The 24,698-nt window shown below is 41.4% G+C and overlaps 1 protein-coding gene across 3 annotated transcripts; it reads left to right on the forward strand.

The window, feature by feature from the left end:
- The first annotated feature begins 3,552 nt into the window (after window positions 1-3,552).
- On the forward strand, window positions 3,553-19,274 carry LOC143022247 (uncharacterized). Of its 3 annotated transcripts, XM_076180376.1 has the most exons (3): window positions 3,553-3,641; window positions 5,147-5,249; window positions 15,142-19,274. In XM_076180376.1, the coding sequence occupies exon 3, from the start codon at window positions 15,492-15,494 to the stop codon at window positions 16,575-16,577; it is 1,086 nt and encodes a 361-aa protein (XP_076036491.1). In that variant the 5' UTR covers window positions 3,553-3,641; window positions 5,147-5,249; window positions 15,142-15,491; the 3' UTR covers window positions 16,578-19,274. The 3 variants fall into 3 exon arrangements, with proteins under 3 accessions (XP_076036491.1, XP_076036490.1, XP_076036492.1); XM_076180375.1 differs by lacking the exon at window positions 5,147-5,249 and having other exon boundaries at window positions 3,555-3,641; XM_076180377.1 differs by lacking the exons at window positions 3,553-3,641; window positions 5,147-5,249 and adding an exon at window positions 10,995-13,172.
- Window positions 19,275-24,698: the final 5,424 nt, after the last annotated feature.

A 24,698-nucleotide genomic window follows, 5' to 3' on the forward strand; every position in this document is an offset into this window, starting at 1 on the left:
GGCCTGAGATCTCTGCCCTCTGGGTTCCCTTACCTCATCCCTCGTGGCGAGCTCTCCATTAGGATTCAAAGGCACTTCATAGCCTCTAACTGACATCCTACCCTCCTGGAGATCAACACACGCCCCCACGCGATTAAGGAAATCCAACCCCAACAGGCATTCATCTTCCATCTCCGCCACAAGTACAGGCAGGCGTTCAGTCACCCTGCCTACAGCCAGATTCACCCACACCGGTCCCTTCACCGGTACACAGTCTCCTGTAACACCGCACAGTTGCTGACCCACGCCCTTCACACCACGTTCTGGTAGGACTCCCTCTCGCACGAAGGTCCTCTCTGCCCCCGTATCCACTACCATCTCCACTTGGCGTCCATTTATACTCCCTGTCACCTTGATGGCGTCGGACGCCGCCACCTGACGACACCTTAGTTGGCTTGGGGCGTCCGAGTGCTCTGCTGGGAAGGTGCCCCGGCCCCCAGCTGCTTCAAGTTTCCCGCCGACGGCGTCACCCCCTTGGCTGGCGGCACTCAGGGGAACTGTGTCCTCGTATTCCACAATTCCAGGAGCAGGGCTCGAACACCGGTCGCATTCCGTCCTCCAGCGACCGTGCCCTCCTCTTGCAGTCGTGCTTTTTGTGACCTACCTGACCACAGTCGAAGCACGATCCTTTGAAAGGCTTGGAGCTCACCTTCCCACCAGGTTGAGATGTTTTGCTACTTGCCTGCGCACGCCTGGCCCAAGCACGGCTCGGACGCTTCCACGCGTCGCTGGGAGGGGGAGCAGCAGGGCTGACGCTCATGAGAAAGGCTTCAAACTCCGCTGCCCTTGCCAAAGCCTCTCTCACGTTCTTGGGCGCAGCCTGCTTCACGTGGATCTGTAACTGCCTATCGTGAAGAGCGTCCACGAAGCAGTCCTTGGCCAACATGTCCACGGTGTCCTCCGTGGCCATGGGGTAAGCGCCCCTCACTAGCGCTTCCACGTCCTGCGCTAGTAAGGGAAGGGCCTCGTCCTTCCCTCGCCTCCTCGTCTTCAGTTGAGCCCGGAACACCTCCGGTTGCCGCCTCCTGCCGAAACGACGCCGGAGAGCCCCAGCTACACTGTCGTAACATCGCAGTTGCGCGGGAGTTAAGTGCTCCAGCACTTCCAACGCCTGCCCTTTCAGCACACTCACCAGCTGAAAGGCCTTCTCTTCCTGTGACCAACTATGACGAGCTGCAACCACATCGTACTGTGCCTGGTACGCGTCCCAAGACACCTTCCCGTCATATTCAATCACCTTCCTCTCTTTCTCGTACCGCGTGACTTCACCACCTCCACAGGCCCCCAAGGGTTGCAGTTCAACTGAACGACTCCCCAGACGTCTCCCTGTGAGGTCGTCCCCTGGGTTCACGTGGCAAAAGTCGTTCCTCTGCCTCACAGACGCCGGTGGCGGCGAGAGGCTACGAGGAGGTGAGGGTGGAGGTGAAGGTGGTGGGGTGATTGAGCTCACTACGCGATGCTCACCAGCATTGCACCATGTCACGGTATCGAGATGTGCTGCAATCTCTCCATTCTCCTGTCTCACCAAAACCGCTTCCAGTGTAGATACCCTGTCAAGACACGTCTGCATGTGCTCACGGTACCGCTCTTCTATTGCTTTCATCTCCTCCTTAACCTCTTCTTTCACTGCCACAACCTCCTCCTTAACCTCTTCCTTCACACGGTGGTACACATCGTCAGTATACTGGTTAGCACGTGTTTCTAACGATCCCATGTTCTCCCCCATTATAGCCCTCAGTTCCTCTTTCACTTCAGTCATGACCTGTTTTTTGTTTATCCATTTGGATCGCAAGCATATCTGCCATGACCTGTTGTTGGTGTTTCAACATCTCGGCCACTGAGTGTTGTGCCAAGAGCAACACTGACTGAGGAGATACATGTTCAGTAGCCTCTCGGTGCAACACCGTGTCCTCACATTCAATCGACGCCATGACACTCGACTCCTGCTTTCCCTCAATTTCTATGTCTTTACCATCAATTTCTATGTCTTTATTATCACCGGTGACATCCATGATCACTTGAGTCACTTATCACTTCAATATCAAACCACTTATCACTTCGATATCAAGTCACTTATCACTTCAACCTGATCCCACTTCTGACACCATTTGTTACGTACTCGCATGTACATTAAACTCACCTTTTTATATTGCACATGGGCCGTGATCATGGAATCACGAGTTAAAGACAAGTTCACGCCTACAATTGTCCGGATCAGGGAAAGGCAGGAGTTCAGTCTTCTCTTGTTTATTCTGCTTAGCGAACATGAGGATTTTACACGTGTGTTCGACACCAATGCTAGGCTTACTCTCCCTATGCGAGGTATGGCGAGCGACGCCGGGACCCCCCCCTGGCGTCCCCCCATGCATACCCTCGCTACATACCCCCTTGCTTATGCTTCGACTCTCCGATTCACGCATCACTTACACGCATACCAACCATCCAGGCACACTATGCAACATTCATACATGCAATTTCGCCACAGTATATATAAATGTTATAGGCCATGGACTAAAATCTACTGTTTCCAAATTTGCTGATGATACAGAACTGTGCGGAATGGCAAATGATCACTTAAACCAATTAGATATTCAAGAAGATTTAAATAAATTACAGCAATGGTCTGAAAAGTGGCTAATGAAATTTAACACTAGTAAATGCAAGGTAATGCACATAGGTAAAAATAACAATAAGCACGATTACAAGTTATTTGGAAATTCGTTAACAAAAGTGGATAGTGAAAAAAATCTCGGCGTAATTATCAGTAACGACTTCAAATCATCCAAGCAGTATATTTCAGCCTCTGAGAAAGCAAACGAGATTCTAGGACTAATTGCGCGATCTTTTGATTTCAAAAGTCCATCACTCATTAACAAGCTATATAAATCGTTAGTTCGTCCACATTTAGAATATGCTGTTTTCGTATGGTCACCGAATCTCATTAAGACATTGACAGACTGGAAAAATACAACGGCGAGCCACAAAACTGATTCCAAATATGAAAAAATAAATCATACGAAAATCGACTAAAACATATGAATAAAAAAGCGTAGACTCAGAGGTGACTTGATACAGGCCTTTGAAATTCTAAAGGGAATTGACAACATTAAAGGTGACCATTTTTTCACATTGAATGAGAATCAGACAAGAAACAATGGTCTCAAACTGTCCGGAAATAGATTCAATTTGGAAGTAAGTAGAAACAACTTTGCCAACTGTGTAGGTAATGAATGGAATAAACTTCCTGCACAGGTAGTGCAATGTAGTTCAGTTCGAAGCTTTAAGACTCATTTAGATAAACACATAAGCAAGATGCTGTAATGATTATAATTCATTTTATATTATTTGTTTTTGTTTTGTTATCATTTGTCTGTTTGATTTTCATTTATTATTAGTTATGTGTCAATTTATCACTATTTACTATTTACCTGTATTTTATTTGTTATTTACATTATCATAGTTTTTGTTTATAATTTTATTATTATTATGATTTTTTTTTTTTTTTTTGCATCCGACCTAGATATGGACCAAAAAAAAGGTCCATATCTTTGTTAGACGCTGAAGTGTCACGAATATAGTAAGCAAAGAAGAAAAACACACAGGTAATGAAAAAGTTGTTCATTGGTGCCTGAGAGTTGCAGGCTATTGTGGCTGTAGCTGTCTAGTGATGGATAGATACTTTAGAAAGAATGTTGTAGGTCAGTCATGAGATCTAATTAGGTGTTACTCATTCCGTTGAAAGAAACCCAGCGTTTCAAATTTTGTAGAGGAGCCTGTCCGTAGCCCGGAGGTTGAACTTTGTTTTGGGTTGGGATACTTGAAATAAAAAGAGCATTTCAAATCACAATAGCCCCTTGATCTAGGAAGTAGTTGACAGGAAATACTGATGTTTTAGATCACTTCCAAGTATTGAATGAAGAGTTAGTGTAGGATTAGGTATGTATCAATTAATTTGCCTTTTTTCAAATCACTACTGATGTTATTGTTGATTTGCGGTATAATTTATATCTGATAATTAATCTGGTGTTGAAAATACTCAGAATTATAAAAACTAGTTGGTGATATAAGAATTGCATCTTTGAGATGCAATGTAAACAGCTAATTCTTGGTAAATGTAAAGATGCTCATCCTCGAGATATAAAAGTCACTGCAGGCATGACATGGAATTTGCTGTATTCATATATGGGATTCAAAACACTTAGAATGTTAATGACTAGCCAGTGATGTAGTGAATGATTGCAGACGTGTGTGAATATCTAAAATTATGCAGTCATTAATATACATTATTATAAACATATATGTATATATATACATATATAAAATACATATATGTGGATCATGTCAAGAACAGTGACCCCAATGATCCTCATGTAAAGAATGGCTATCCCAACATAACCTAACCCAGCCCACAGTATTCCCTAATTCAGATAATGTCAAGATTAGCGAACCCAACATCAAAAACAGCAAACCTGATTATAGTAATGTAAAGAATAACGAATCTAATAATCTTTTAAAGAATAGCGAACCCTACTGTGATTGTGTTCTCTAATCTTGGGTATGGTCAGAATTGGAGAAAACTGCTTGTTTTATCGTTTATTTGAATAATGTCCTTGTTTCTCTCATTAATCCCTGGCTTTGCACTCCTCTTTAATTCAAAATACTTATTTCCCAATGCAGTCCCCAGACATACTGGTATGGTATGGGGGTTGGGGTTGGTACAAACAAGTGTTTTCTGATTGAAACAGAACACCCGATTTAATGAAATCAACAGGAAAACTGTTGTGAAAAAAATCAAATCTAATAGCCTGTTGGGTCTCTTGTGGATATTAGGATTTACATCATTAAGTGTAGTGTGACTTTGGATAGTGTTTTTTCACCTAATTTACCTCAAGTTCATTGCGTGAAGCTCTTGTAAACCAGTAAGGTGATATTTTCTAGTGTCAGGTATTATGTACAAAATGCCACAAGACAAAGGTAATCCCTGTATAAAAACACAAACAATTGCATATTTAGCACTTCTATTTTATTTCCTAACACAGAAATAGAAAACTGTACATATAATGTTAATATAGATTAAGGTGATGATGTCAAATTGTTGATGTTCCAGGTTGATCGGATGTTGAAACTGGTACCTGCAAAGAATTTCTCATATCATCTTGGGAGACTTTTTTGAAAGTTCTTTTACGCCCATCTCCGACATTTCTATGCAGGTTGGCAGGTTGCATCCTGTGCAATTATTGGCCACATTATTGTCTTCCCTTTTTAGGGAATTAATTAGGGTGTCCATACAGAGGAGGTATTATTTTCTAACGAAAATAATAATAATAACAATTATAAAATAATAATAAAATGAAAAATAGAATAGTAGTTGTTCCATTTTTCATACTGTGCATGATGGCTTTATATTACTTTGGTCATACTCTGATTTAAGACTTCATTTCTAATCAGACAATTCTAATGGTTTGAAAAAATTATCTATTCTTGTTATCATACTATATATCCATTTAATTTTTGTATGGTTTTAATGTATATATGGAATAGAAGTGCAAAAATATACTTTTTGTGCAATTTTGGTAAATGAAATAGAAGTGCAAAATATAATGGTGATTTTATCCTTGATGCATAATATGAATTATTTATTGTACATCTATAGAAATTGTTTTATGATGATAAGCAAGATAATGTAGGACTGTGCACATTGTCATGTGGCATTTTGTTGCATATCCTTTCCAACTTGTCAGTTTCTGTATTAATGACCATTTCTCTTATGATTCTATAGATGGTCAGTAGGTCACCTATTTTTCTTTTTTGTTTCAGAGTTGGCATTTCCAACTTTAACAATCTCTTCATATGGCAGTTTTGAATGTGTTGGGGCTATATTTGTAATTGCTGTTTGGATTCTTTCAATTTTCTTTATAATCTTTTTAAGTACTGGGTGTCCATAATGTTGCTGCATACCGTACTCCAGTTTTGGCCTTATCAGAGTGATTACAAGTTTCTTTACCATTCCTTTGTCCAAGTAGGTAAAGGCCCCCTTTGTTTGTCATAGCAGTTTTTTCTATCTGTTTATCAGGTGCCATGTCCTTTGTGATAATCACTCCAAGGTCTTTTTCAGAACTCACTACTTTCTTTACTTCCTTTGCACCAATTTTATATTGTTATGATATTCTGTGAGTAACCTGGTTTACAAATATCCTTTTTGTAGTGACAATTCTGTATTACTGACATTTTCTTAGCTAGTGAAACTTCATAAAATTATTTCAATGGTTAATGGAGCAAAAAATAAATAAATATATGAAATAAAAATAAATAAATAATAAAATGAAATAAAAATACATACATATACCAAAGGCTTTTTCCCCCTTACACGGGGGGTAGCCAAAAAGAAAAAGGCATAGAAATCACTCCCACCCATTTCATTTCCAATATATTTCACTCCCCTCCACCCTCCTCCCTCCCTCCTATCTTGGCACCTCCTGGATGACAGGTCATCCCTGCATCCTGTCCACTGCCCTGGGTCAAAAGCAGTGTCGAAAGATACAGCACATAAATTCAGGGACCCCCTTCTCGGTACCCTCATCCAGAAAAGGAAAAGATGGGGAGAAATCCCTTCGGACTGCATCAAATTTTTCCTCATACATACTTCCTCACCCCCCATCCCCCACCCACTCCCTCTCATGCATCACAGCCTCATCTATACACAACCCCTCTCCATTCACCCCTATCTTCTGTCCTCTCCTGTCCTTCCCCTACAGACATTCCTCTCTTTTGTAAAGCCCCTTTCACCCCATCCATCCATCTCATCCTAGGATGCCCCCTTATATTCACTCTTTCCACCTCCGCCTTCCACACTTCTTTTACTAATCTTTCTTCACTCATTCTTTCCATTTGTCCAAACCATCCTAATACTCTTTCATCAACCCTATCTCCCAGCTCCCTTTCCACCCCTGTTCTCCTCCTCACCTCCTCATTTCTCACTCTAGCCTAGTAACCCCTATCATACTTCTGAGACATTTCATATCAAACACATTCAGACTCCTTCTCTCTTCCTCTCTCATGTTCCATGTTTCTGCCCCGTACAATGCTGTTGGCACAATCACTCCTTCATATAACCTCCTCTTAGCATCATTCCCAGATATCTATTTCTCATTACACTTTTTAATCCAAGGCATTTACTCGCTTCTCTCAATGTACATTCTACCTCCACCCCCACTCCTCCCTTTCCTGTCACATTCGCACCCAAGTATCTGAAACTATCCACTTCCTCCAGTTTCTCACCCTTAATGCTCACTTCCAGCCTACTGTCACTCTCTCCCTTTGTACATCTCATCACCTTACTTTTGCCCACTTTTATCTTAAGCTTCCTTCTTTCACACACCTTCTCATACTCTGTCACTAACTTCCTCAATCCCTCCTCTGATCCTGCTACAAGCACAGTGTCGTCAGCAAGCAATAGTTTGCTCACCTCCCATTTTTCTCCATTTTCTTTAATCATCTCCAACCCCTGACCCACTACCCTTGCATTCACCTCTCGCACCATCCCATCCATGTATAGATTGAACAGTCAGGGTGACATAACACATCCCTGTTGAAGTCCCACCTTTACCTCAAACCATTCACTCTCTCCATTTCTAATCCTAACGCAAGCTCTACTACTCTCATAAAAACTCTTGACTGCTCTTAACAGCTTTCCTCCTATCCCATATATCTGCAGTACCTCCCACAGTTACCACTGGGGGTGGTTCAAGGAGGGAGTCATAAAAGTGTGCAAGGATGGTGTGTGGAACAAGAAGGTCAGGAGGAAATAGAAGGAAGGGTAGTGAATGGTGGGATGAGGAAATGAAGAAGGTTGTAGAAGAGAAGAAGAGAGCTTACACAGATTGGTTACAAAATAGGACAAGGGAGTCATATGAGACGTACAGGGAAAAGAAAAGAGAAGTAAAGAAAAAGGTAAAGGAGGCAAAGAGGAGAGCAGATGTAAAATGGGGTAAGAGTATGACAGAAAATTTTGAAAGTAATAAAAAGATGTTTTGGAAAGAAATTAAGAGAGGAAGAGGAGGCGAATCAAGAAGAGAAGAAAAGGTAAAAGGTGCAGATGGAGAGATGATAATGGAGGAGAAGGCAGTAAGGGGAAGATGGGCAGAATATTTTAGGGAGTTGCTTAATGTGAAGGAGGATAGGGAGGGAAAGATAGCTGCAGTGGGAAATGCTAAGAAAATGAGAGTGATGAGTGAGGAAAATGGAGGAGAAATAAGGAAGGATGAAGTGAAGGCAGCAGTTAAGATGATGAAAGCAGGTAAGGCTCCTGGTATGGATGGATGCCATGCAGAATGTCTTGAAAAAGGAGATACAGTGATGGTGGACTGGTTGGTGAGGTTATTTAATGTTTGCTGGAGAGAAGGTAGAGTGCCTGAGGACTGGAGGAGTGCTTTTATAGTTCCACTTTACAAGGGAAAAGGGGACAAGTGTGAATGTAGTAGTTTCAGAGGGATTAGCTTGTTAAGTGTAGTTGGGAAGGCATATGGGAGGATCTTGATTGAGAGGATTAGGAGGGGAACAGAAGGAGTAATTGGTGAGGAACAGTGTGGGTTTAGGACAGGTAGAGGTTGTGTAGATCAGATCTTTGTGGTAAGACAGATATGTGAGAAAACTATAGGAAAGGGGAAGGATGTTTTCTGGGCCTTTATGGATCTGGAAAAGGCTTACAACAGGGTAGACAGAAAGGCACTGTGGGAGGTTATGCAGATATACGGGATAGAAGAAAAGCTTCTGGGAGCTGTCAAGAGTTTTTATGAGAGTAGTAGAGCTTGTGTCAGGATTAGAAATGGAGAGAGTGAGTGGTTTGAGGTAAAGGTGGGACTTCTTCAGGGATGCATTTTGTCACCCTAGCTGTTCAACTTATACATGGATGGGGTGGTGCGAGAGGTGAATGCAAGGGTAGTGGGTCAGGGATTGGAGATGGTTAAGGAAAATGGAAAAAAGTGGGAGGTGAGCCAGCTGTTGTTTGCGAATGACATTGCGCTTGTGGCAGGATCGGAGGAGGGATTGAGGAAGTTGGTGACTAGAGTTTGGGAGAGTGTGTGATAGAAGAAAGCTGAATATAAATGTGGGTAAAAGTAAGGTGATGAGATGTACAAGGAGTGAAAGTGGCAGTAATCTGGAAGTGAGCATTAAGGGAGAGCAACTGGAGGAGGTGGATAGTTTTAGATATTTGGGTGCAAATGTGGCAGGAAAAGGTGGAGTAAAGATGGAGGTAGAATGTAGATTGAGAGAAGCGAGTAAATGCCTTGGTTTAAAAAGTGTAATGAGGAATAGAAATTTGGGAATGGATGCTAAGAGGAGACTGTATGAAGGAGTGATTGTGCCAACAGCAATGTATGGAGCAGAAACATGGAACATAAAAGAGGAAGAGAGAAGGAACTTGAATGTGTTTGAGATGAAGTGTCTGAGAAGTATGATGGGGGTTACTAGGCTAGATAGGGTGAGAAATGAGGTGAGGAGGAGAACAGGGGTGGAAAGGGAGCTGGGAGATAGGGTTGATGAAAGAGTATTAGGATGGTTTGGACACATGGAAAGAATGAGTGAAGAAAGGCTAGTAAAGGAGGTATGGAAGGCAGATGTGGAGGGAGTGAACATGAGGGGACGTCCTAGGATGAGATGGATGGATGGGGTGAAGGGGGCTTTGGGGAAGAGGGGAATGTCTGTTGAGGAAGGACGGGAGAGGATAGAAGACAGGGGTGAATGGAGAATGGTTGTATATGGAAAATGTTGTGATGCATGAGGTGGAATGGACGGGGGAATGGGGGTGAGGTGGTGTGTGTGAGAAAAAATTCTGACGCAGCCCTAAGGAATTTCTCCCCATCCTCTCCTTTATATGGGAGGACGGAGAGGGGGGTCGCCGATTTTATGAAGCGGCCTTGCTGTGGATGTGCTGTGTGCTGCGACACTGCTTCTGACCCAGGGCAGTGGACAGGGTGCAGGGATGACCCGTCATCTGGGAAGTGCTAAGATGGGAGGGAGGGTGTGAGGGGTGTTGAGTGTTTTCGGGGATGGAATGGGTGGGAATGATTTTATGCCTTGTCCTTTTTTGGCTACCTCCCTGGTAAGGGGGAAAAAGCCTTGGTATATGTATGTATGTATGTACCTCCCACAGTGCCTTCCTGTTGTAATTATGGACACCCTAGTTCTTCATTGGTTTGTAAGCCTTTTCTAGATCCATAAAAGCCCACAAAACATCCTTACCTTTTCCTATACCTTTCTCACATATCTGTCTTACCACAAAAATCTGATCTACACAACCCCTACTTGTCCTAAAACCACACTGTTCCTCACCAATTACTCCCTCTGTTCCTCTCCTAATCCTCTCAATCAAGACCCTCCCATAAGCCTTCCCAACTACACTCAACAATCTAATCCCTCTGTAACTACTACACTCACACTTGTCTCCCTTTCCTTTGTAAAGCGGAACTATACAGGCACTCCTCCAGGTCTCCGGCACTCTACCCTCTCTTAAACAAACATTAAATAACCTCACCAGCCAGTCCACCATAACTGTACTTCCTTTCTTCAGACATTCTGCATGGCATCTATCCAACCCAGGTGCCTTACCTGCTCTCATCATCTTAATAGCTGCTTCCACTTCATCCTTCCCTATTTCTCCTCCATTTTCCTCATTCATCACTCATTTTCTTAGCATTTCCCACTGCAACTACCTTTACCTCCCTATCCTCCTTCACATTTAGCAACTCCCTAAAATACTCTGCCCACCTTCCTCTCACTGCCTTCTCTTCCATTATCATCTCTCCATGTGCACCTTTTACCTTTTCTTCTCTACTTGATTCGCCTCCTCTTCCTCTTTTAATTTCCTTCCAAAGCATCTTTTTATTACTTTCAAAACTTTCTGTCATAATCTAAATTAAATAAATAAAAGCATGGCACAGGTAGAGAATATTGTTAGGGATCTTACAATTTTTAAGGTCATCATAAGAGATTGTACTCTGTTAAGTTATCTAGAGAAAAGATGTAATTTAGTGGATCTATTACTGGTGTGTCAATTTCAAAAATTGAATTATTTACCTTCATTGGGAAGGGCATCAGTTTGTACAGGTTGAATCTAAATTCAGAAGCAAAAGGAACCTCTATTATTATTGAAGAAACACTTAAGTATGCAGTTTACATGGGATAATAGAATGATAGCTTTACTTCACCAAAGAAAGGTTGGAAATTACAATCTTTCTTAGGTGAGTTAATTATCCTTACAAGTTGGGGCATTGGGAGAAGGGAGGACATGACCAGAATTTGCGACAATCAAATCTTGTACAAAGGATTCCAGGACACACAGGATTCCAATTCATTACTTTGATGATAATTGACTTGCATATTGATTTTGTTTACCTTAAGTAACTTATATAATTCTTCCAAGATTTTGTTGTTAAATTCAGCTGCATTGTCTGAAACTAAGATCTTGGGAGTTGTGGAATTACAGATTACTTGTTCATATATTACTGAAGCAATTGTTTTGGCTCTCTTATTTGGAATGGGTTGTAAAATACAAAATCTTGACAGATAATCAATGGCAAGAAACACATATATCCCTTTTCAGACAACTCAAGTGTATCTAAGTGAATTTTTCCTGAGGTTTATGTGGTATAGGATATGATAGCACAGGAGCAGACTTATGTGTATTTCCTTTTACCTCCGTACATCTCAAGCAATTGTCAATATGTAAGTAAATATCTCTCTTCATGCCTAGCCTAAAGTATTTAACTGTGATTTCACTAAGATCCCTTACTCAGCCTGACATATTGTCATGCCCTCTTTTTTTAATGTTGCAAATCCTATCAATAGATCTGGGAAGACAGATTCTTCTACAACTATCACCAGAATGTACAAGTTCTCTCTCTTTTTTTTTTTTTTTTCCCCTATTATAGAAAATAACATAAAAGTCAGTTTTATCTAAAGTTTTAAATGACTTTGTATTAGTCCTTGCAATGAGTAATGGATTAGTTCCAAGATTTTCATTCCTAGTTTCAACCTTTTAAGCATTTTACTGGTTATAACATTTATTACAGATCCTGTATCAATAAATATTTGAATAGGTCTTTTGAATAAATCTACTCACAATGATGGGTCCTACAGAAGTCCTTCCAATTGTTATAGTAAACGAGAGAAAAAAATCTCCTGTGTTGTTGTTCTCTTTTTCATCCCTTTTCAGTACCCTATAATGTCTGTCCCTCTAAGGTTAGCTCTGCAGTGTTGTTTTATTTTGTGTCTTGTGGGGTTTTTACTCCTGTTTCTGGGTGAATACAACAAAAATTTGGCATTCCTCTTCAATCCTGTGTCCTGTGGTCCTACTCAATTGTGATACAAACAGAAAGTTGGGTTTCTACAATGATATTCATCATGACTCATATTTTCAGTTCCTGCAAATGATCTCATAATAACACCCATGCTGTCCCAATTTCCTACAATTATGGCACTCAGTCTAGTGTTCCTTGAGGTGCCTCTAACACTATGTTAAAATCCTCTGTTTCTGTAATCGCTCCTAACTTTCCTAGTTTCTTTATTGTTGCATTATTAATGTCATGACATGGAATATTTGCTTTACTATCTTGATAACCTTGTAAAAGATAATCTCCCCTATGTCTCCCCTACCCTTCTCAGGATCTACATTTTCTTTCAACATTTCTATCTTTTTCCTTTCATCTAGTGTAATTTTTGTCACTATTATCCAGTATATTTTTTATCACTATTGGTATATCAATTATATTAATGGATCAATTTACCTTTATTGTATTGACCAGGGCCTCCGAGAGGAAAAAATGTGCTGGTGCGAGATGATTGTGTTGCACCATACTATACATTCTGAGATAAGAAATCGTGTATGTTGGCTATCGCTAAAATATTTGGCACGTGGAAATCCCTATCAGCTTCAAAGCAACAATAAAAATTCATGCATAATTGCCCACTTTAATTTTCAATTTTGATATTCTTGGGTCCCTAGACTCTTATGGGCCCTGGTGTGGTGCACTGGCTGCATCCCCTCTTGAAGGGCCTGGTACTGACTTCGAGGTAATAACCTCTTGATGGAGAAATTCTGTGATCATTCTATTATAATTACAAGTATAATACATGTAAGTTTCTACCTTCACTGTTGATGATGTCGATTTGAATAGACTCCTTCTCTTCAACTCAACACATATGTGTGCACACGTCAGCAACTCATCCTTTTCCTTGTAGTCGTCCCTATCCTTCACTAGATCGTTCTCGTACCAGTGTGGGGATTTGCGTGCACTACGTTGTCCCGTCTGTTGCTTGGAGTTTGTGAGTAGTTGCTTGCATTTTCTTTTGTAGACAAATGATTGTGTTTTGTTCCTTCAAAGATGTTGCTTGCGATGATAGTTTGGCTGCAGCAATACTCTACATATGTGGAAGCACGTATGCCGCAGTACATTCTTTATATGTAGTCTTTAGATATGTGCACTGAGTGTTTCTCATCAGAAACGTTTTATTTGCGTGCGTTGAGTGTTTCTTCGGAAACATTTTATTTTTCGTGTGTTGAGTGTTTCTTTTCAGAGATGATTTATCAGTGTGTGTCCTTTCCTTTGCTACTGCCACTGTCACCACTCTCACCACTGTTGCCACCCTTGTGGCCCTTGTTAACATAAGAAAAAGCTTGGCGGGACGCTCTGTCTTCCTTTTTGTTTGCCGTTAGCTCAAGAAGTCATCTGCAAAATACTCCCTATGTAACGTACACAAGATTTTGACAGCAAAGCAAGTAGTGTGCCTCTACATTAAAGGTTGCTTTAATTGGCCTAGTTCTTCATTGGTTCCGAACGCCGCTGCCAAATTTGTAGATAGAATGAAGGCGACATATCATACGTGTTTAGTGTTTACATTCTCTCATGTCAGACATGCAATTACTATAGATTTAAAGTTACAAATTAGTGAACACCACAACTGAATCTGGAGAAAATTGTGTTGTCATTCTGATTTACAAGTAAAATAGAGAATAGACATACTGTAAATTTGTCACTAATTTAAATGTAATTAATTTGTAGTGGCTGTTCTCATGGTGAATGTGGTACTCGATAAGATAATCTGAAAAGTTTGTTTTAGTACTGATTGATTGAGGGGCAGGGTTGAGTCTACCCCCCATGTAGGTATAAGTGGTGACAGTTTAGGTATGGTTGGTAGGTCATTTATTTTTCACTCACAAGTGTCAGAAATTGTAATTTTATGCATAGAGTTTTGGCATTGTTACAACAAAATTAACTCGTGTTATTGACACATGAAAAAATAGCAGTGTAAATCAATATCGGATTTAGATGCGTCCCACTATGAAACTATAATATCTGACACCAGGAAGTGTGTGGCTTCAGTCAAAACCATCATCTTTGCCATGTGTGCTTGACTTGGACTGTTGGGGTAGGTAATTAATAGTCTCTCCTTTGAATAGGAGAGAAGTATGGAATTTCAACCCACAAGTTCTAGGCGAAAGGGTGTAGGGTGGGCGAAATGTGTGCTTTGACTCTGCCACCCACTTTATGGGAGGAAAGGGTATGTTGGTTTGTAGTATTGTCAACAGTTGCAACTGCTACACGGATTGGACAGTGGTTCGTGTCATAGAATTAATCTGGCAACTGTATGTTTGTTTACATTGTTGTGAAATATTATGAATGAGTAGAAGCAAACAACACTTATAATGACCAGTGGACCATTTTTAGTGTTTCCACTATATGAAGTTGATATAATGTGTGTATTGTCATGACCAACTAAGTGATCAGTGACCAATGTTAACAGTGGTGGTTGTTGGCGAGTAGTGTGGGTACGTAGGTGGGCACCTTTTCAATGGCTGGGACATTGTAATTGGTGTGGATGTAATGTGCACGCATCCCATTTTCATGAGTGTTTTTCATAATCGATATTACTATGTGCTTTTTAGGTAAAATATTCTTATGATAGGGGATGGCATGTATGAAATGGTTTGTGTACAAAACTCCCACAAATCTCAAAAAGTTAATGACAATCTTATGATTATATATATATATATATATATATATATATATACATATAATTTTTTTTTTTTCTTTTCTTTTTCAGAAAGGTAACTATCAACATTTGTGTGGGAAAGTTATCCATAGATTCCATGTATTGGTCATACAGCAAAGAAAACCTGATGTGACATCTATAGCTCAGCTATCTTACAAGTCATCTTAAATATCAAGTGATGACCCACACAGGAGAGAAGCCTTTCTAATGTGACCTATATTATGCAGTTTTCTCACCAAAAGATCGTCACATATATCACATGATGACCCACATAGTAGAGAAGCCTTTCCAGTGTGACTTGTGTGATTCTGCTTTCTCACAAAAGCGCAATGTCAGATATCATATGATGCTCCACACAGGAGAGAAACCTTTCCAGTGTGACTTGTAATTTCAAACTTCACATGATGACCCACACAGGAGAGAAGCCGTTCCAGTGTGTCACGTGTTATTCCGCTTTCTCACAAAAGGATGATCTCAAACGTCACATGATGACCCACATAGGAGAGAAGCCATTTCACTGTAACACGTGTGATTCCGCTTTCTCACATAAGAGTCACCTCAAAAGTCACATGATGACCCACACAGGAGAGAAGCCATTTCAGTGTGACATGTGTGAGTCTGCTTTCTCAACAAAGAGTAATCTCAAATGTCACATGATGACCCACACAGGAGAGAAGCCATTTCAGTGTGGCATGTGTGATTCTGCTTTCTCCCATAAGAGTACTCTCAAAAGTCACATGATGATCCACACAGGAGAGAAGCCGTTCCAGTGTGACTTGTGTGATTCCGCTTTCTCACAAAAGGGTAATCTCAAACTTCACATGATGACCCACACAGGAGAGAAGCCATTTCATTGTGGCATGTGTGATTCAGCTTTCTCACAAAAGGGTGATCTCAAACGTCACATTATGACCCACACAGGCGAGAAGCCGTTTCAGTGTGACATGTGTGATTCTGCTTTCTCACAAAAGGGTAATCTCAATCTTCACATGATGAGCCACTCAGGAGAGAAGCCGTTCCAGTGTGACACGTGTGATTCCGCTTTCTCGAAAAAGGATGATCTCAAACGTCACATGATGACCCACACAGGAGAGAAGCCATTCCAGTGTGCCATGTGTGATTCCGCTTTCTCACGAAAGGGTGATCTCAAACATCACATGATGACCCACACAGGAGAGAAGTCTTTCCAGTGTGACATGTGTGATTCCGCTTTCTCACAAAAGGGTCATCTCAAAGAGCACATGATGACCCACACAGGAGAGAAGCCATTCCATTGTAACTTGTGTGATTCTGCTTTCTCACGTAAGCGTAGTCTCAAACTTCACATGATGACCCACACAGGAGAGAAGCCTTTCCAGTGTGACCTGTGTGATTGCGCTTACTCACAAAAGGGTAATCTCAAACAGCACATGAGGAGCCACAAAGGAGAGAAGCCATTTCAGTGTGACATGTGTGATTCTGCTTTCGTACAAAAGGATTCCCTCTGACGTCACATGATGACCCACACAGGAGAGAAGCCTTTCCGGTGTGACACGTGTGATTCTACTTTCTCACATAAGGGTGATCTCAAACGTCACATGATGACCCACACGGGAGAGAAGCCTTTCCAGTGTGACATGTGTGATTCCGATTTGTCAAGAAAGCGTGATCTCAAACGTCACATGATGACCCACACATGAGCGAAGCCATTTCAGTGTGACCTGTGTGATTTTGTTTTCTCACGAACGAGTCATTTCAAATGTCACATGACCCACACAGGAGAGAAGCATTTCCAAAGTGACTTGTGTGATTCCTTTCTTTCACAAAAGGGTCACCTCAAATGCCACATGATGATTCACACAGGAGAGAAGCCTTTCCAGTGTGACTTGTGTGATTGTGCTTTCTCACAAAAGCGTGGTCACAAACATCATATGATGACCTACACTGGAGAGAAGCCTTTCCAATGTGACACGTGTGATTCTGCTTTCTATCAAAAGAGCGATCATAAATGCCACATGATTATCCATGCTGAAGAAAAGCAGTTCCAGTGTTACCTGTACAATAACGCTTTTTCACGCAAGGATGTTCTCAAACGTCACATGAATACCCACACAGGAGAGAACCCATTGCATTGTGACCAGTGCAATAAATATTTTTTTCACGAAAACTGTTCTCAAATATCACAAGATGATCCATACATGATTGAGCCTTTTACAGTGTGACCTGTGGGATGAAGCTTTCTGAAATAAGAATGGTTTGAAATATCACGTGATGACCCACTCCGGGAAAAATGCCTTTCCAACAGCTTGAAGGAGCAGTATCTAACAGCATATGATAATGAGTGCAGGTGAGAAGACTTGTATGACTTGTGCGATGCAGCTTTCTCGCGAGATGCTTTCAAATGTGACATGATAACTCACACGAGGTAAGAACTTCAAGTTCATCGTGTAATACCGGCACTCATGATTCTATCATTTATGTTTATGGGTTTTAGGGAACATATCAGGAATTAAGGTAATAATAGATATAACCAGACGTAAGTGGCAAGGTATACTCCCCTCCCCTTGTCATTTCTACCTATTTGGTATGTGCCGTTCCCATACCAACGGAATCAGCATTTTTTAAGGGAGAAACTGGGAGAGTTTGAATAAGCCCATACCACCGGAAATATCGATAATTAGGAATGCCCGATGTGAGTAATTCAATTAGGATGGGTGACGACGTACAAGGGATGGACGAAGCCGTTGTCAAGGTTGAGTCATGGGATGGCGATCAGTTATAGCCTGGAGGAAGGGGTATCCAGACTGTGTTGGGAATTTCATCCATGCAGGTCGAGTAATATATATGAAAATATAGATGTCAGTGTTACCACTGTCGCCGCCCTTGTAATCCTCACTTATGGATATGGTGACTCACTTCTATTAGTTATAATCTTCTGTCCAGGAGAATGAACATGTAGGAATCCCCAGAGATGACATATACAACATCCTACGTGAGTTTTGCAGTGACGTGGTAACTTCCTTGGTTCAATGGTTTTAGATCCTCACCAAAGGAGTTCTGTGATGGACATTTACCACTTTTTTTTTTTTTAAATGTCCATCATAGAACTCCTAATAAAGACAACCCTGGAGTATAAAAAGTACCATGTCTTGATTGTGATAAAATGTATTGGGGATAAACGGGGCGTGATCTACTTACTAGGATAAAAGAACGTAAAAATTCAGGAAAATGCAGACAAGAAAACTCAGCTGTATTCCTCCATTCAAGTCTTTTAGATCACAGAATAGATTGGAAAAATGCATCCTCACTCAGGGCACGTCACTTGAGGCTTACCTAGTTCCCTTTTGTAGTTTTCTCCTCTGTATATACGTTCTTGTCTATGTACCCAATAATTGTAACTGCAGAAGAGGACCACAGTCAGTGATCGAAATATACGGTTTACACTATTTCAGCTTATCTTTCTCCAAGGGTGGGTTTAAGTTTTATTTTACTCCTGTGTTGCGACATCAATGTTACTTGCTGCGTATATGTATGTACTGTATATATATATATATAATATATATATAATTGTGTGTGTGCATACAGGTAGTCGTCGACTTACAACCTATACGACTTACGACTGATCGACTTTACGACCACGAGATAATGCAATAATATTTAACATTTAATAGAGTAATATAATTGCAAAGTTATGCCTGGCAGTGCAGTACAATTACTCCGCACGCCGCGAGACTTAAGTACGATAGTTTTGGCAGGCTGCCGGCAGCGTCAGCATTCCAGCCAGCTAAATATTCTTTCATTTTGTTTGAAGTAAATTTTTTCTTAATTTGCATTGCATTTTGTATTTTTATATGTTTTGCAAGATATGTAACTAATTTTTTATGCCTAAGCTAGTTTGTTGTCGATAATAATATGTTCGGTACAGTACGTGAACGAAAATAATGTGATTTGAAATAATTTTTTCCTAATTTTGCCTTGTATTTTGTATTTCATGTGTTTTGTGATTAATAAAATGTAACAGTAAAACTTGTTTATGCCTAGTCTGTTGTCGATAACAATATGTTCGGTACAGCATTTTGTATTTTTATGTTTTGTAATTAATAAAATGTAACAGTAAACTTTGTTTATGCCTAGTCTGTTGTCGATAACAATATTTTCGGAACAGTGCGTAATGTGTTTTGAAATAAATTTTCCTGATTTTGCCTTGCAATGATTTTAATTTAACCAACAAAAAAATATTTGTAGATCAAAGATGACAGGACTTGATGCGTAGGCTTAGGCTACGTTTCCTAACGAAAATGATAAGATATGAATAAATATGAAATAACGTAGCTCAAAGATAATAAGATTTTATTCAGTATGCATACGTTTCCTAAAGCAAGTCTGATGGTAAAATAATAAAAAGGTTAAAAAATACAGTATAAGATATCATAGGTCAAAGATGATAGGATTTTATTCAGTATGCTTAGCCCTAGGCTACGTTTCCTAAAGAAAATCAGATAAAATGATAAAAAGGTTGAAAATTATTATACAACATAGTTTAAAAATGGTAAGATTATTTCAGTATGCTAAATATACAATATATATATACATATATGTATGTATACATATATATATATACAGTAACAAAATATTTAAAGGGTGATATATATATATAAATGTGTGTGTGTGTGTGTGTATCAAGGGTAATATATACTGTATATAAAGTCCGACTTGCGTCCAGATCGGCTTACGACCTATATCTCGGAACCGAACTCGGTCGTAGGTCGACAACTACCTATATATATATATATATACAGTATATACTGGCTGTTCAATCTTGACATGGATGGGATGGTGCGAGAGGTGAATGGAAGGGTAGTGGTCAGGGGTTGGAGATGATTAAAGAAAATGTAGAAAAGTGGGAAGCGAGCCAGTTGTTGTTTGCTGACGACACTGTGTTTGTAGCAGGATCAGAGGAGGGATTGAGGAAGTTAGTGACAGAGTATGAGAAGGTGTGTGAAAGAAGGAAGCTGAAGATAAATGTGGGCAAACGTAAAGTGATGAGATGTACAAGGGGAGAAAGTGATATCAGGCTGAAAGTGAGCATCAAGGGTGAAAGACTGGAGGAAGTGGATAGTTTTAGATACTTGGGTGCGTATGTGTCAGGAAAGGGAGGAGTAGGGGTGGACGTAGAATGTAGATTTAGAGAAGCGAGTAAATGCCTTGGTTCATTAAAAAGTGTAATGAGAAATAGACATCTGAGAATGAATGCTAAGAGGAGGTTATATGAAGGAGCGATTGTGCCAACAGCACTGTACGGGGCAGAAACATGGAATATGAGAGAGGAAGAGAGGAGTTTGAATGTGAGATGAAATGTCTGAGAAGTATGATGGGGTTACTAGGCCAGATAGAATGAGAAATGAGGAGGTGAGAAGGAGAACAGGGGTGGAAAGGGAGCTGGAAGATAGGGTTGATGAAAGAGTATTAGGATGGTTTGGACACATGGGAAGAATGAGTGAAGAAAGATTAGTAAAAGACGTGTGGAAGGCAGAGGTGGAAGGAGTGAATATGAGGGCGATAAATAGTGATGATAGTAAGTTTGTGGACGACACTAAAATAGGACGCCTAAATAGGTCAGGAGACGACGCAGACATTCTGCAGGATGATCTTAACAAATTGTTCACACTGTCGGTGAAATGGCAAATGAACTTCAATATCTCTAAGTGTAGCGTGTTAAACGTAGGGCTACACAACCCCGAAAATAGATACAGCTTAGATAACACGCTTTTAGAGAAAACGGAGTGCGAGAGGGAATTCTTAAGACCCCTAGTAACTATTTCTTGATATTTCTCCTTCCCCTTATCCTCATCACCTGTTGTGCCATTTTGACAATCAATTACAGTGCCTTAACGAAGTGAGAGACTTCTAATTAACTAGAGACTCCCCCCCCTCCCTTTAGATTTAAGTGTTCCCATAGCCTAACCCAACGGTTTTTCCGCGCTCAAGCACAAAGCGACCTTGTTCCAGCTTCGTGCGAACACCCTCCCCCCCTGCACGCTGCCACATATTTGTTTTAAGCTAGGCAATTAGAATAATTAGGATCGTATCTAACCCGCTCGTGAATAGTGTCTACCTCAAGGAACAATTGGAACTGTGTCATCTTCCACATGAACATTATTCGTAGTACCCTGCAACACTAGTGGCGGGAACGTTGAAGTATTGGCAACGTTGGATGCTAGCTGGCGGGCATTTTTGACCTCGCATGCCACGGGACAGAGGGCAGTCTTCCCATCGGGTTCAACAAGGGAGGTCGGGCCGCTCATTCTCGGAAGTCCAATCGCGTCCTTTCCTCCCTCATGTGGCTATTAAGGATTTTCATCCTTAAGTGACGATTGCGTACCAAGGGACATCAAACAAGTGATTTGGGTACAGACCCCTCCCGCCGGAACTCCACAAAGTGCAGTGTACGATTGACCAAGACTACGTTGGTGAAGTGTGTTGCTTGCAAAGCCCATCTCAGCGCCCGTCCTTAACCATCAAGCTACTAGGTCGGTCAGTTTCCCGCTCCGATCCACAAAAGGCCGTCACCCCCCGCCCCCACCAGAAGCGGAGCCGCGCCGGTCGGAGCTCAGCAGGAGACCGCGCCAATTGAAGACGTCTCCACACGCAAGACACACATTAAGTTAAGATGCTTTAGTATAAGTTCTTTAGCTAGTAATCGCGCGCAGGGAATAGCTAGGATGTATGTGAAATCCAGTTAATTGTTAACTCACATTGTTAATGACAAGTAGCATGATTTTAGTGTCTAATTATAGAATTAATCAATCCATCAAAACTCACATTAGGAGTTCCGGGTTTCATTAGCCTAGGACGGTTCACTTAATGAGTTGCCCCATCACCCCCCCCCCCCTCTTTGATTTACGTTCACGCTCGCCCTGGAGGGAAGGCGAGTGGTCCCGGGCGGTGACACAAAGTTCCTAGACCTCGGTTGTCCACTGTAAGCTATCACACCCTCCTTTCATCTCACTTAAAGTAGGTATTTCCCACGCCCCTACATCCATCACCTTCTTCCACTGTCCAGGAAATTTGTGTCACACGAGTCCAACACGTGATCCAAGACCATGGTGAAACACACACACACACACACACACACACACACACACACACACCTACCTCTGAATATGTTTGATAACAGTTCGTTCCACAGCTGAGGTGCTGAGAAATCTATCGAGTTTTATCGACGACATTTGTTTCTTTCCCTCGTCTGTTTGCAAAATAAACATAAAATAAAGAAGAGAACAAATATCTTATTATGATTACAAAGTAGGACGAGAGAGTCATATGAGACGTACAAGGAAAAGAAAAGAGAAGTTAAGAAAAAGGTAAAGGAGGCAAAGAGGAGAGCAGATGTAAAATGGGGTAAGAGTATGACAGAAAATTTTGAAAGTAATAAAAAGATGTTTTGGAAAGAAATTAAGAGAGGAAGAAGAGGCGAATCAAGTAGAGAAGAAAAGGTTAAAGGTGTAGATGGAGAGTTGATAATGGAGGAGAAGGCAGTAAGGGGAAGATGGGCAGAATATTTTAGGGAGTTGCTTAATGTGAAGGAGGATAGGGAGGGAAAGATAGCTGCAGTGGGAAATGCTAAGAAAATGAGAGTGATGAGTGAGGAAAATGGAGGAGAAATAAGGAAGGATGAAGTGAAGGCAGCAGTTAAGATGATGAAAGCAGGTAAGGCACCTGGTATGGATGGATGCCATGCAGAATGTCTTAAAAAAGGGGGTATAGTGATGGTGGACTGGTTGGTGTGGTTATTTAATGTTTGCTGGAGAGAAAGTAGAGTGCCAGAGGACTGGAGGAGTGCTTCTATAGTTCCACTTTACAAGGGAAAAGGGGACAAGTGTGAATGTAGTAGTTTCAGAGGGATTAGCTTGTTAAGTGTAGTTGGGAAGGCTTATGGGAGGATCTTGATTGAGAGGATTAGGAGGGGAACAGAGGGAGTAATTGGTGAGGAACAGTGTGGTTTTAGGACAGGTAGAGGTTGTGTAGATCAGATTTTTGTGGTAAGACAGATATGTGAGAAAGCTATAGGAAAGGGGAAGGATGTTTTCTGGGCCTTTATGGATCTGGAAAAGGCTTACGACAAGGTAGACAGAAAGCCACTGTGGGAGGTTATGCGGATATACGGGATAGGAGGAAAGCTTTTGGGAGCTGTCAAGAGTTTTTATGAGAGTAGTAGAGCTTGTGCCAGGATTAGAAATGGAGAGAGTGAGTGGTTTGAGGTAAAGGTGGGACTTCGTCAGGGATGCGTTATGTCACCCTGGCTGTTCAACTTATACATGGATGGGGTGGTGCGAGAGGTGAATGCAAGGTTAGTGGGTCAGGGATTGGAGATGGTTAAGGAAAATGGAGAAAAGTGGGAGGTGAGCCAGCTGTTGTTTGCGGATGACACTGCGCTTGTGGCAGGATCGGAGGAGGGATTGAGGAAGTTGGTGACAGAGTTTGGGAGAGTGTGTGATAGAAGAAAGCTGAAGATAAATGTGGGTAAAAGTAAGGTGATGAGATGTACAAGGGGTTAAAGTGGCAGTAGACTGGAAGTGAGCATTAAGGGAGAGCAACTGGAGAAAGTGGATAGTTTTAGATATTTGGGTGCAAATGTGGCAGGAAAGGGTGGAGTAAAGATGGAGGTAGAATGTAGATTGAGAGAAGCGAGTAAATGCCTTGGTGGATTAAAAAGTGTAATGAGGAATAGAAATTTGGGAATGGATGCTAAGAGGAGACTGTATGAAGGAGTGATTGTGCTAACAGCACTGTATGGAGCAGAAACATGGAACATAAGAGAGGAAGAGAGAAGGAGTTTGAATGTGTTTGAGATGAAGTGTCTGAGAAGTATGATGGGGGTTACTAGGCTAGATAGAGTGAGAAATGAGGTGAGGAGGAGAACAGGGGTGGAAAGGGAGCTGGGAGATAGCGTTGATGAAAGAGTATTGGGATGGTTCGGACACATGGAAAGAATGAGTGAAGAAAGACTAATAAAGGGGGTATGGAAGGCACATGTGGAGAGAGTGAACATGAGGGGACGTCCTAGGATGAGATGGATGGATGGAGTGAAGGGGGCTTTGGGGAAGAGGGGAATGTCGGTTGAGGAAGGATGGGAGAGGACAGAAGACAGGGGTGAATGGAGAATGGTTGCATATGGAAAATGTTGTGATGCATGAGGTGGACTGAACGGGGGAATGAGGGGTGAGGTAGTGTGTGTGAGCAGAAATTCTGACGCAGCCCGAAGGGATTTCTCCCCGTCCTCTCCTTTATGTAGGGGGGGACGGAGAGGGGGGGTCGCCGATTTTATGAAGCGGCCTTGCTGTGGATGTGCTGTGTCCTGCGACACTGCTTCTGACCCAGGGCAGTGGACAGGGTGCAGGGATGACCCGTCATTCAGGAGGTGCTAAGATGGGAGGGGGGGTGGAGGGGCTTGGAGTATTTTCGGGGATAGAATGAGTGGGAGTGATTTTATGGCTTGTCCTTTTTGGCTACCTCCCTGGTAAGGGGGAAAGAAGCCTTGGTATATGTATGTATGTATGTAAACATGTATAGGTTGCTAATATTTCATTCTTTTATTTATACATTTATATATCTGTTTTTCTCAAATT

The sequence above is a fragment of the Oratosquilla oratoria genome, chromosome 44 (genome assembly GCF_046742065.1).
Source record: "Oratosquilla oratoria isolate Oo_2021 chromosome 44, ASM4674206v1, whole genome shotgun sequence".
Lineage (NCBI taxonomy): Eukaryota > Metazoa > Arthropoda > Malacostraca > Stomatopoda > Squillidae > Oratosquilla > Oratosquilla oratoria.

Excerpts from the sequence above, each read along its gene's own strand:
- LOC143022247 (XM_076180376.1), top strand. The coding sequence starts at position 15,492 with ATGATGACCCACACAGGAGAGAAGCCGTTCCAGTGTGTCACGTGTTAT.